The sequence below is a fragment of the Eretmochelys imbricata genome, chromosome 1 (assembly GCF_965152235.1).
Source record: "Eretmochelys imbricata isolate rEreImb1 chromosome 1, rEreImb1.hap1, whole genome shotgun sequence".
In the NCBI taxonomy this organism is placed as follows: domain Eukaryota; kingdom Metazoa; phylum Chordata; order Testudines; family Cheloniidae; genus Eretmochelys; species Eretmochelys imbricata.
In genome coordinates this window covers 22,268,406-22,282,072 of record NC_135572.1, presented here as the reverse complement: position 1 = coordinate 22,282,072, position 13,667 = coordinate 22,268,406, and the positions used below count along the sequence as shown (strand labels likewise).

Below are 13,667 nucleotides of genomic sequence, written 5' to 3'. Positions count from 1 at the left end.
AGAAGGGCTGACTTCATTGTAGCTACCACTGGATGTTCTAATAGCAGCTGGGAATCTAATCAGATTGATCCCAGATGGCAAACCCCCTCAATCATTATCCTTCCATCTCTTCCGGGTGCTTACTCAACCACAGATGTCATCACAGTCTTAGCTGCTCAGCCGGTTCGCCCTCTTTCAGACCCGAAGTAATGCAACTGCAGCTCTAGTGAGGTCAAAATATAAAGCTGTGGATCATCAGCCAACTAAATACATTTCAACCCATGTCTCCTAAACAGTCCTGACAGCAGCCTCATGCACTCATTAAATAAGAGGAGTGATAAGAGGGAGCCCTGCAGAACCCTACATCATTAATTAATGATTATATTGTTGAATGTTTTGGATCAAAAAATGAAAGGAAGGTATGAGGTGGAAAATATTATATTGTTCACCTGATAGGAGTTATAGCTAATATCTGGCTGTCTTCTGAAAGGTGGCTCTGCAAAAAAGGAATTGTGGGATTCCGTGGTTATAATAAGAGTCTTTGTTATTTCCATTCTCCCTTCTCTTCATGTGTCATTATATAATGCCTGCAACTGTAATTTTCACTTCATGCATCGGAAGAACTGTTTTTTTACCCACAAAAGCTTATGCCCAAATAAATCTGTTAGTCTTTAAAGGACCACCAGACTCCTTGTTGTTTTTGAAGATACAGACTAACACGGCTACCCCCTGATACTTGTTATTTCCATTCAATTTACCTATAAAAATGTGGGATTAAGGAGCTCTGACCAGAGTCATTATCTCTGCTCAGGCTTGACGCAGACTGATGGCCTCAAGGAGAAGAATCTGGGTTGTAGAGCACTCCTTGTTAATCCTTTACAAAGTGCTTTGTGCACTGCGTCTGCTGCCCAGCTACAGCTGCAAAAATGGCCATAGCGACAGCCTCTCCCATAACCTGTCTAGCCACACCCAATGGTTCCAACTAGTGTTGCTGTATATACTGGCCAGCACAAAGCTTGAAGTTTCAGAACATTCTGGGTCTAAACTCTGGCAAGCATCTGTGTTGGATCAGCAGCAGGGAAAGGTATAGACAATCTATCTCTTGATCTCAGTAGATTCTATGGCCAAGAGCAAAGGAAATGTAGAACTGTATAATAGTTGAAGACATTAGTAGACTAATATCTTCAACTATTATAAAGTTCAACTATCATTTTTTCTACATAATGGTAATTTCAAAGGGTATCCTTTTCACCTACAAGCATTGTACATCTGCCTTACTCTGCCTGAAATTGAGAAATAAATGCAGACTATTACATACGTTGTATAAATGTCAGACACTAAAGAAGATGCTTAATAATTTTGAGTTCACAAAAAAAAACCCACGAGAAAGAAACATAATGATGGGATCAATTAGATGTTTTTCAGTTATACTTTCCCAGGCTATCGCCATATTGTCCAATTGTCACTTTCACAAAGAGCCCTCTCAAATGGTCAAGGGAAGGCTGGTGTGGAAATTCGAGAGAGTACTAGAAGCAGATAGCTCTTGTGAGCTCTGGTGAAACGTGTTGTGAACTGTAAAATGTCTTAAACTGAATTTTTTAACATTTGTTTGATGTTTCCTCTGAGTGGATACAAAATTTAGCTAAATTATATTTATGGAACTTTTATTGGAATAAAATGTCAAATAAGCCAGGCTGGGAAGAGATTCATAAGAACTCACTCAAACAAAGGGCAGTTTAAATGTACTTCTCCAGCCTGAGGACAAAGACACAGTGATATTTACTGTGGATGAGGATAGTAGTTTCCCAGGGATTAGTGTATGGATCCCAGCGGATGAAAAATGAAAATATCTAGAGAGCAGAATCTGTCCCTAAACTGCCCTTTGTAAGACCACAGAACCTACATAGACTTTAATTTATTTTTAAAATTGAATTAATTTTGTAATTTAGTTCATTTTTTCATAAGCAAACTCCACAGGCTGAAATAGTTGAGGTAACCGTTAAAGCATCATATACGTCAATAATGTAGACAGAAGAAATATAGTAATTGCAAGCCTAACAAGCCCCACCCAGCACCATTAATGTGCCTTTAAGCATGAGCAGTCTTCTGCATGGCATTTCTCTCTTCACAACAACATGGAGTAAGGTGGTCATTGGTGCTGGAACTAAAGGGTCAAGGAGAGTAGTAACTGAGGAATTCTTTTTCTTTTTCTGCAGCACCCTGTTAAGAATTAGCCATGTCTCTGTGGCTCTTGTTGTTTTTGTTGCTTCCATAACTGTGCTATCTGTCAAATCTAATCAGTCAAAGGGTATCAATCAAATTATCTTGTGTTAATTTACCTGTGTTCCTTTCCTAAGTTAAGTGGAATTTGATGAACTAGAAGCCCATCTTAGAAGAATACATCACACTAGCATTGACAACTTAATTGATGTATGACTGTTATAACTTTTCCTTTCAGAAAGAGCAAATGAATATAGAATGATTAAATTCTGTAAGCTTAGAGTGATTTTGCAGAGGACATTCTTATACGAGCATATTCTTAGCAGTGCTTTGGGAGCTGGGTACAGGAGCATTACCTCATCTCTGATCCAAAGGGGATTAACTCCATCTCAGTTTCCTTTTTCCCTTTTAAAGCTACTCCTGGGGAGAGGTATGAGGGTGGTTGCTTTTGAGACAGATGGGGGAGAATGATTGTGGGAAGCTAGGCTCTACAACCTGAGCTGGATTGGACCCTGACCTTGGAATGTTTGTTACTTTTTGATTATGTTAGCTTATTTCACTGTCAGGTCCAGTTTCACAGCTTCAAAATGGAGGTATAATCCCTCCTCCTATGCAGATCAAGCGTATAACAGCCAATGAAATACTCTCAATTTGGTAACGTTAGGCTCTACCATTTTCCACTCCACTCTCCTCAGTCTTTCTTTCGGGGAGGCAGCACACTGCAGTCTCTGCACTTTACATCAGAAAAACAGAAGCTCAGAGGACTAGGGGAAGAGATGGAACAAGAAATGCACCGCTTACCAAGACAGTCTTCGCCCTACACTAACAGGTTCTCTCTGCTGTGCTTGTTATTTGGGGCCTTAATGGTAAATTAACAGGGCTGCACTTAAGTTTCCAGAACTCAGTGTCCAGGTTTCTTATCAGAAAATCACTCTCTTCCCTTTTTCATGAGAGTAGGTCTGTTGTATTTTCAGATTCTGGGTAGAGCTGGGCAATTTTATTTTCCAAACAAATGATTTATTTGCTGAAAAATGAAGCTTCAGTTGACCCCAAACTATTCACAAATTTGACATGAATAGTTTAAGCCAGTGGTTTTCAACCTGTGGTCCACGGACCCCGGGGAGTCCACAGATTATATCTAAGATTTCCAAAAGGGTCTGCACCTCCACTCAACATTTTTTAGGGGTCCACAAATGAAAAAAGATTGAAAACCACTGGTTTAAGCTATTCACAAAATGGCTGCAAGAGGTGGAGGGGTAAAGGTGGTGGTGATGGTGCTGCTCCTGCTCTGTCCTCTTTTATAATAGTTACCCTAGTGGTTAAGGGAGTCACCTGGGATGTGGGAGACCCAGGTTGAAATCCCTCCCTCTGCAATAGACTTTTTTCAGTTCCCACAAAATTCTGAATTTTTTCAGATTTGGTTCAATCCAAACTGAATTTGGTTTGTTTTTTCCTCAGCTGCCACCAAACTGGAAAATCAGTTGTTTGCTTAGCTCTAGTTTATGTGGACACAGCAGCAATATGAGGACAGATGCACAGAATTAAGCAGCAGGCCGCAACTTTTATTAAACTTTCATACGGGGAGGGCACTACCCAGCCATCATCTATACTCTCCTATACCAGGCATTTAATTGGTTCCGCATTATGGGTTATATTGTAAGGGGCCCTCTAGCCAGTGTGGGGGCTAGAGGGCTCCTTACAATATAACCCATAATGCGGGGTAGACTCTCCTCATCCTACCCCCCAGGACTCAGCTCTCTCTGAGTGGTAGCACCCTCCCCCACCACTCCACCTCACCCAACGTGAAGGGGACAGAGGGTGCAGCAGGATGGGGACTTTGGCCTGCAAGGGCCACAAGGTCTGACCTCGGACCATGAAGGCCACAAGGTCTCACCCCATCACATGAGGCCAAGGCCCAACATCAAAATCCCAGGTCTTTTGCCTCTGGGATGGTTGATTTTATTCTGCTAACCTCACTAGAAACAGGCCATAAATTGCAACAAACAAACAACTCCACCCCATACCTTAGTTAGGTTCTAAGCACATTCCTACTCAACCCACTGTGGCTTGAAGGTGCTGCAAGGAAGGCAAAAAACTCCCTGGTCCTCTGCCAATCGGCCCATGCCCTTCTTCCATTGGCAGAGGACCCCCTAAAAAGATGATTGGCTAGATCCACAATGTCTGTCAGGCCAAGTTCCCATTCCTAGTTTGGGTGGCAGGGTGGGCTTCTGGAATGGAGCCGAAAGAGGCTCCATAGAGCCCTGTGCTGGGCTAAAATCCTGGCAGCTGGGGAATGCTGGCCAATCAGCACCCCTCTCCCACAGCGGCCCAATGGTGCCAGAGACTCCCGGGGGAGGAGCTACCTATTACCCTTGCTAGTGGGACTGTCCCCATTTCACTGCTGGCCCCATCAAGTTCCTCACCCAATGATGGGTGTGGCATTTCTGATCTTAACTAAGCTAGCTGCTCCTGATTCCTTCAACCCAGGAAGGCTTCCATCTATGACTCTGAAACTTTTGCTAGGCCTTATTTCTGCCCCCTTCCTGCCCCCCGCCCACTGTTCACTGGTTCTAAGGAGCCATTTCCTCCTGGGTCTGGACACCACTGCAATGAGGTACAGCAGCATGCAATACTCCCGCCATGAGGAACAAATGACCTATATTCCCTATCACCACCCTTATTTTCTATATTATATAGGGACAAGCAGGTTATCACATTAAAAATGTCTATGATTAATAAAACAACATTAAGCAACCAATACGAATGCCCCCAGTGTTCCTAAGGTTTATTATGAATCCTAAGTATAAACACAGTGTATTTTTGCTAACACATACTGACAGACTTAAAACATGTATCCAAACATTGCATTCATGCAACACATAATACAAAATACATGTAAATGCTGGCTTAACTAAAACTAGAGGATGTATTAAAATTATTAGTCGCTTTTAATGACAGCATTTACTCCGCACACTCAAATTATTTACAAATTGGAAATGTTCAAGTTTAAGGGGTTAGCTTTCTGATCTCAGTTCTGTAAACAGTTTTTGTGATATTATCAATTAAACTTACATTTGCTAGGATATTGCCTGCTAAGCTCTTATAAGGTTGTCATGAAGGTTTTCCTTTAGACAGAAATTGATTTACATGGTTATCAATTTAGAGCACCAAAAAAAAAGGATATGAGTGATGTCAAATTTACGGGCTGTCACTTGCTCATGCTGCACAATCTCTGTATATCATTTTGTCCTGTCACTTCTGTCCAGATATCTTTCCCCAGACTTGCAGCTGTTGTTTTCTCTGACAGTTGCTTTTACAGATCGTTATTGCTAACTCAGTTTGGTTCCAACTTTCATGTCTGGTTCACAATTTGTTTTAAACCCCAAACCACTGTGCAACCCCAAACCTCCTGTCCCCTTTCCCCCCTCAAAAAAGTGATGGCATAAACATTGACTTTGAATTGCTTGGCTTTCATACAAATATTGTCGCTACCTTGGCTTTCTTGAAATTAATCATTGTCTCCAACATTGCAGGAAGAAAGACAGGACATTAGAAATTTGATTTAACTAGGCTGCAACTCTATTAAGTTGCACATGTGGGAATTATCTGGCAATAACTTGTCCAGCGCAGGTCATCCTTCCTTCCATACCACATGGGGAGGTGCACTGCCTTCAGCTCCACAACTCTCCATCACCCAGAGGTCAGGGGCTGCTTTTAGCTTGTCACCTTCTGCACCATTAACCTGGTTCTAGCACATTACTGGGTCCCCACTGTCCTCCCCTCATATGGTTTGGGCAGAGGGGGTTATCTCCTTGCCAGACATTAGGAGTCCCAGTTCCATTCTCCACCTTCTCTAGGACATGTCTTCTCCTACTCTGAGTCCAGCTGCAGTTTATCGGGGAACTGGACCTCCTTTTGAATAAGTAAGTGTGCTAAAGGCACCTGTCAAGCCATGCAGAGAATAAATGCCCACAAGGATGGGAGAAACAAGGGGGAGGCAATATTTGAAGTGACCCCAAGGGTTTTCTTTCCCATGCTGGCCCATAGAAAGTCTCCCCACCTCTGAGATTGAGGGAGATGGGGAGAGTCTACATTTAAATACAATGTTTTAAACTAAAAAATGAAATTAAAATATTTTTGAAAGGTTATAAAAGCAGTAGAAACCAATGGATTTTTAAAATCTTATTCAGTGTATTCCAGTAACTTAAAACAACTGTCTTTATTAACAACCTATGTGAATTTTTACAGTAGTTCAAACTATCATAAACATCCCAATCACTTGATAATTACCTGTTCTGTTCATTCCCTCTGGGGCACCTGGTATTGGCCACTGTCGGAAGACAGGATACTGGGCTAGATGGACCTTTGGTCTGACCCAGTATGGCCATTCTTATGTCCCCCAAACTTTGAGATATAAAATGTCTGTTGGGGAAATAATAAAATAAAGCAACAGAAATACATTAAATTCACTTCACTAACTTAAAAGTTATTGCCAATATTTTCTTCCTTCATTTTATCATCCCCTTGTCTCTTCTTCCATGTCTAGATTATTATATTTTAAGGCCAGCAGAGGTCATTAGATTATCTAATTTAGACCATTACATCACAGGTGACCTATACTGAGTAGTCTAGTCATTTTGTACCATTTTCTTTCTTTTCTTTCCTTAATTGTCTGTATTTTCTTTAGGATGCTTGTTCCTTCTTGTCTCTCTTTCTGCTCTTCCATATTCATTCATCCTCAAGGCTGGCTCTTGGCTTTGTGGGTCCCAAAGGCAGCCTCAGTATACATAGTACTGTGCTGTCCATTGGACTGTGCAATCTTATAGGCAGCTTCACACTGGTTTCATAGGTTATGCAGCTCTGCCTTTGAAAATGCATGGGAGATGCATACATTCCTGCAACACCTTGTAAATGTACTGGTGACATCTTACTGATCCTACAGTATGCTGAGCTTCCGCAGCTCCCGTGGATTTGGGGGATGAATGATTCAGTAAGAACCTGCACAGGATTAGTCTCTCAATCATAGAATAATAGGGTTAAGGCCAGGAGGGACCCCTACATCATATAGGTCACCACAGGCCACCAACACCATCCCACCATCACACTAAACCCACCAACTAAAATTGACCAAAATATTGCAGACCACAGTGGAGGAAAACAAAGGACATACTATATAATATCACATACTCAGTGGCTTTGATCTGCTTTGAAGGTAGGTGATAAGTGTCTACTGAAAATGACACATACAAAGTCCTGCTCCTATACTGGGACATATAAAGTCAATGGGGCTCCGTGTGGATGCAGTCGCAGGATCAGGGTCACGTTCACTAATTTCACTTTGTGCAATCAAGACGGAAGAAAAGTTTTTGAGGGGTATTTTTTTTTTCAATTTACAAATTATGACATGCATCCCATCTACAATATAGACAGACGACAATTTTTGGTATCAGCTTTCTCTCAGGTTTCTGACCAAAAAAAGCAAACAACTGAAAATAGAGAAGACAGTCATTTCATTTGTGTTACGGTAGTGCCTAAAGGCCCCTCTGTGCTAGACATGGTACAGACACCTGGAGACGGACCTTGCTTCGAAAAGCTTACATTTTAGGATCACCAAGGGGTGAAGAGAGAAAACAGAAAGTCCCAAGGTCATACAGAAGACCTCAGTGGCAGGATTGAGAATAGAACCCAGGTCTCCTAACTCATAAGAATGGCCCTATTGGGTTAGACCCAAGGTCCATCTAGTCCAGTATCCTGTCTTGCGACAGTGGCCAGTGCCAGGTGCCCCAGAGGGAATGAACAGAACAGGTAATCGTCAAATGATCCATCCCCTGTCACTCATTCCCAGCTTCTGGCAAACAGAGGCTAGGGACACCATTCCTGCCTCCCAGTCTGCTGTCCTATCAACTAAATTGCTCTGCCTGCCATCCTCATTCTGGAATAATATTCTTGAAAACTTTATTACATTGTCATAAAAATGTATACCCGTAATGGGCCAGGGCATAGACAGTCTGGCCTAGTGGTCACAGTTGGGCTGTGGGTCACACATAAGGGACAGTAGTTTGTGAGCAGGGGTTGGAGGAATCGCTAGAGCCAGGGTCAAATCAGGCTGGGGTCTGAGACCAGAGATTACAGGTAGTACCAGTGGAATCAGGAAACAAGAGTCCGGGTCACAGCCAAGCTGCAGCCAGAGACTCAAGATTAGAGGTAGTATCAGACTGGAGTCAAGAGGCAAGAGTCAAGGTCAGAGTCAGGCTGGGATCAGAGGATGAGGTGAGGTCTGGAGTTGCAGTAGGCCCAAAGTCTGTGTGATTGCCCACACAACTTCTTGGGGCACCCTCCAGGGTTAAATAGGGTGCTTGGCCAATCAGAGGGCTGTGGGGTACTGACACTCTGGGTTTCTTGGATGGTACTTCCTGCTGTGCCTACTTGCCACAATGCTCCCCATGGCACTGTGGGAACATCAGCTGTCCCTGGCTCTGTAAACCTGGGTTTTAGTACCAGATCCTTTTGTCACCAGGTGTTGGATTTTTTCACCCAGTGTGTAATAAATAAGTCATCAAAGGAGGCAGTAGCCCAAGTGTAGATGTTGTGGGCCAAAGTCCTGGAGCTTTTGCCATTGAAGTTTTCTTAAAGAGGACATCCTTTTCTCCCCTTCATTGTGTCTCCAGGTGATAAAGAAATGATTGAGGACTAAGCAAATCATGTAATTTTTCCCCCAGAATTGATCTCATTGTTGTCTTAACAATAGGACATACCTACAAGAGTATTAAGAAATTAGATAAAACGTTACTTTAATCGTCCCGCTATTCTAAATTAATTTTACATGTATTATTAACAACTGTCATAATTAATTCATTTAAAGTTCATTGGATTTCAGATATTATTCCAGAGGTTTCTCGTTGTAATTTATCATTTTGCAAGTCTCCGTTAATTAGCCTATTACATTATCTGACAGCACGTTTCTCCAAGGATACTGTGAGAGGAAACCCGTAGTTTCTTTGTCAACAGATGTAATTCATTATAAAACTTCATCTCTTCAGTCATGTAGATGACAAAGCCTTTTGTTATTAACTGTAACATCAGTGAGTTTTATTGCACAAGCAATACGGCTGGTGAAAATCGTAAACTGCCAAGTTATAGGGAGCAAATCTTTTTCTACTGCATCTCTCCAGACGAAGTTCTAGTCATCAATAAAATGTTTGTTTCTATAACCACTGATTACAATACATTTAAAAATAAAATTAGTGATATAAAAATCAGAGATAATTGCATTTGTTTTCTTTGTTGCAGAAATAGTTACACTTGGGTTGTCTCCGAATCTAACCTTATAGTAAGTGTCAGTAAAGACTTACTTGTTCAGCCGGAAGGTCTCATTAGACATATGACTCTAAGAAAAAGCAAACAATTGTTATGAATTTTTGGGGGAGTCTATAATAGATTTTTATGAAAATAAGATACCATAGACAGGTATTGCCATACACTTTTGCAAAATGGGAGATAAAATTTTAGTACTAATGAAAGCAGTGATATGTGTGTGTAGCAGTAATAGTAGGGAGAATATAAGTAAAGGGTAAAGCCTCTAGTTTCTGAAGTCTGTTTATTTTCCCTTCCTGTTCTGTATATTTTCTGTCGTTTGCATTATCATTTCTTAATCATATTACAATGCACTATTGACATCACTCCAGAGCTTTGAGATCTTTTGTGTGGTTCTTCATCTGGGAATTTTACAGGTTACTAAACAGAAGTTACCTGTTCGTCAAGGTACATCAGTCTAATCTTTCATGCACCCATAACAGCTGAGTGCTAATAATTATGCAAAGCAGAATTAAATCCAAAGGACTGCATTCTCCATCTGTCCTTACCTAAACTATTCTGTGCTTTTCACTGTGGTTACTGAACAACTTATACATTCTACAAGGGATCTCTCCTTCTCTCTCTCCCCATCCCTGATATCAAGCTGTTTGTAGGGACAACAAGAATATTGAGAGTTTTATTTGTATGGGTGTGTGTGTGTAAGACACACAACAGTTTTGAAGAGATAAAACCCCATGATTCACAGCATAATCCAAACTGTATTTATGGCCAGGAAAAACACTTTCCCTAGCATAGGGTTTGTTGCACTTGCTGGTACTGGCCACTGTCAGATACAAGATACTGGTTTAGATGGACCACTGGTCGTCGTCTTAGCGTATGCACAACGTACCTCAGGTAGCACATGACCAGGATTCATTACCAAAATTGATCTGGTGGTTGGATCATTAGCTTCCCTGGGCTAGGACAGATACTGATGGGGAGAGTGATGTGAACGCTGGTCCATGCTACTGGTCTTGATTCAATATGGCAGTATGTTCTTAACCTGTATCTGTGACTGATCTCCATGGAAATATTGGCAGTGCAATGTAAAGATGCACATACCCCGCAAGTTTCCTCATATACTATTTGCTATTAGTAAAAATAACTTTCCAGGAGGTTAATGGAAATACATATTGCCCTTGCATTCTTTAATAGTATGATTGGCATTGCTAACTAGCATTCCTCCCCTTTCTTTTCCAGGTCTGGGCTTCAGTATTGCAGGAGGGGTGGGAAACCAACACATCGCTGGAGACAACAGCATTTATGTTACTAAGATTATTGATGGAGGAGCAGCACAAAAAGATGGAAGGTTGCAAGTTGGAGACAGACTTCTTATGGTGAGAATGACAAACTGGAACTATATTTGAAGCAGTGGAAATCTGTTTCAAATGGGGATTTTTGCTGTGGAGGTGTGGTAGTGGTTAAATCCGGTTGAATAATTAACTTCAAGTAATACTATTAATTTTTGATATTTTTCTTTGAATGTATATGTTTGAGGCTTCAGTTGTATTGGAAAACCCAACTCATTTTTATGAAGATGAGCCAAAGAGATTAATTAGTTTGGTATTCTTTTAACTCACAGCAAAGTATATGTACCCACTGCTGTTACAGTAAATGTTTTACTCCCTACATTTGGTTACTTGGTAATGCCAGGTCAGATGTTCTGGAAAAGTTTATAACAAAGTTCTAGTTTAAAGTGAAAAATCCCTTCGTTGCCCTGGGGCCAGTCCTATTTTTCAATGTTCTTAAAATGACAGAAGTTAGCAAAGGAAAGGAGCTGGTAGATCATCCAGTCCCCCTCCCTCTCAATGGAATAAGATAATTTTGTATAGCTATAACCTCATCAACACTAGGGGGTCTACTAGTGTAAGTATTTCAGTAAAATAAAATAAAAAGTACACCCCTCACCATAATAGTTATAATGGTACAAAATCTATGTATAGACCAGGCTTAAGGGCTAAGACCCAGGTATCCTTCAGGGGAAACCCAAAGAACTCCAAGCTTGGGAAGAACACTTAGGTTGCAGTTTAACTTTTAGTTTTGTGTTGTGATTTAGGAAGAATATAAGTTTGGACCATACCCAATATTTTGTTGCCCCTCAGCCTGAGCGGTTAGCCAATATTTGGGGCCATGATGGGTTGTTTGCATTAGGAGGAGTAATTGATTCTACAAGTCAGGTATTTCTGTGGTGCAGTCCTGTTTACTTACTAAGAATATACACAAAGTCCTGTTTCATAGAATCATAGAACTGGAAGGGACCTCGAGAAGTCACCTAGTTCAGTCCCTTGCACTCAAGGCAGGACTAAGTATTATCTAGACCATCCCTGACAGGTGTTTTTCCAACCTACTCTTAAAAATCCCCAATGATGGAGATTCCACAACCTCCCGAGGCAATTTATTCCAGTGCTTAACCACTCTGACAGTTAGGAAGTTTTTCCTAATGTCCAACCTAAACCTCCCTTTCTACAATTTAAGCCATTGCTTCTTGTCCTATCCTCAGAGGTTAGAAAGAACAATTTTTCCCCTCCTCCTTGTAACAACCTTTTATGTACTTGAAAACTGTTATCATATCCCCTCTCAGTCTTCTCTTCTCCAGACTAAACAAACCCCATTTTTTCAATCTTCCCTCATAAGTCATGTTTTGTAGACCTTTAATCATTTTTGTTGCTCTTCTCTGGATTTTCTCCAATTTGTCCACATCTTCCCTGAACACAGAAGTAACAAATAACAGGAGGTTGTCCCCTTGTCCAGAAATCCAAGCCTGCTTTCCAGACAGTCCTGTGCCCACAAGAAGCACTCTCCCTCGGCTACTTACCAGAGCCACACTCACTGCTTTTTGGCTTTCTGCTGCCTTTTTGTCTTGTCTGCATCTCTCACATACACAGCTCCACCATTCAATGCCCAGTCCCCGTGTTTGCAGTCAGTCCCAGGGAAACCTCTTTTATTCTCCCAGAGATAGTTCTTGCTCAGGACTTCATTTGAGGTCCAGTCCCTTGGGCTCAGTAGCTTCTATTCTTTTAGGTATCTCTAAACAAAGGGGCATATAACTGCTCCCTCATCTAAACTGAATGAAAGGTAGCTATCACTCCCATTAACTTCAGTGAGGTCTGTGATTACTCACTGGCCAAGACATGCTTGCTGGTAGCCACCAGTGCCCTCCAGTGGAACAATGTAGTCCACCTCCTTTACTCACTATGTTTTTTACTTTTGCCTTTCTCATTATCCAGGCCACCCATATTACGATGCACCATCCCCATATGTCCTTCCTATTCCTAGTTTAAGATTTTCACTTGTAAGGGCTATATCAAGTTGTCATTTAAAAATAATCCCTATTAAAACCAATATGGAGTTTGCCTTAGACTCAGGTTGTGCCATCCATTTTTAAGTGTTGCATTATATGTGCATATATGGCCTCATATCTGTCAGTTGAATTTCTTTATTTCCCTGTTAGTCTCTGAGGGCAGGTCCAAACTTAAAATGCTGCATCCGCACAGCTGCACCGCTGTAGTGCTTAAGTAAGAAGCTCTTACACCGATGGGAGAGCTTCTTCCATTGGCATAGTGAATCCACCTCCCCAAGAGGCAATAGCTACGTCGACAGGAAAAACTCTCCCATTGACGCAGCGCTGTCTACACGGGGTGTTAGGTTCGTATAACTACGTCGCTCAGGGGTGCAAATTTTTCACACCTCTGAGTGTCATCGTTATATTGATATAGGCCTGTAATGTACACCTCACCTAAAGCACCAACTCTTGAAGTACTTGCAAACAGCCAAACTCCCCTCTGTTTCAAACCCTAGTCCCTTAGGCTCATAGACACTGATAAACTAAGCAAAGTAAAGTGAAAGGGAATAAAAGAGTATGAAATGCCATTTAAACACAATCAGACAGTCAAACACTCCTCTCTACACACAGTGAGCACCAGCTTTGGTCCAATTAACTAAACAGTTAATGGGGTACTGCAGAGGCAATTAACCCAAACAAACTTACTTACTTAAAACCAATTTTACTACTTCTGCATAAAAAAACCCCTTCTTTCTCTTTGTAGAGCTCTTTAAATCATGTTGCGCTTTAAAAAGGACATGCACATTCATCAGTGGCAATAGGCCAATTACAT

The 13,667-nt window shown here is 41.4% G+C and overlaps 1 protein-coding gene across 7 annotated transcripts in view; it reads left to right on the top strand.

Moving 5' to 3' along the window:
- Positions 1–13,667, top strand: part of DLG2 (discs large MAGUK scaffold protein 2) — a 1,498,860-nt gene that overhangs the window by 1,091,763 nt on the left and 393,430 nt on the right. For all 7 annotated transcript variants that reach the window (XM_077807758.1, XM_077807786.1, XM_077807801.1 and 4 more), the window contains one exon: positions 10,753–10,889. In XM_077807758.1, the coding sequence (XP_077663884.1) occupies positions 10,753–10,889 (137 nt within the window). The remainder of the gene's footprint in view (positions 1–10,752; positions 10,890–13,667) is intronic.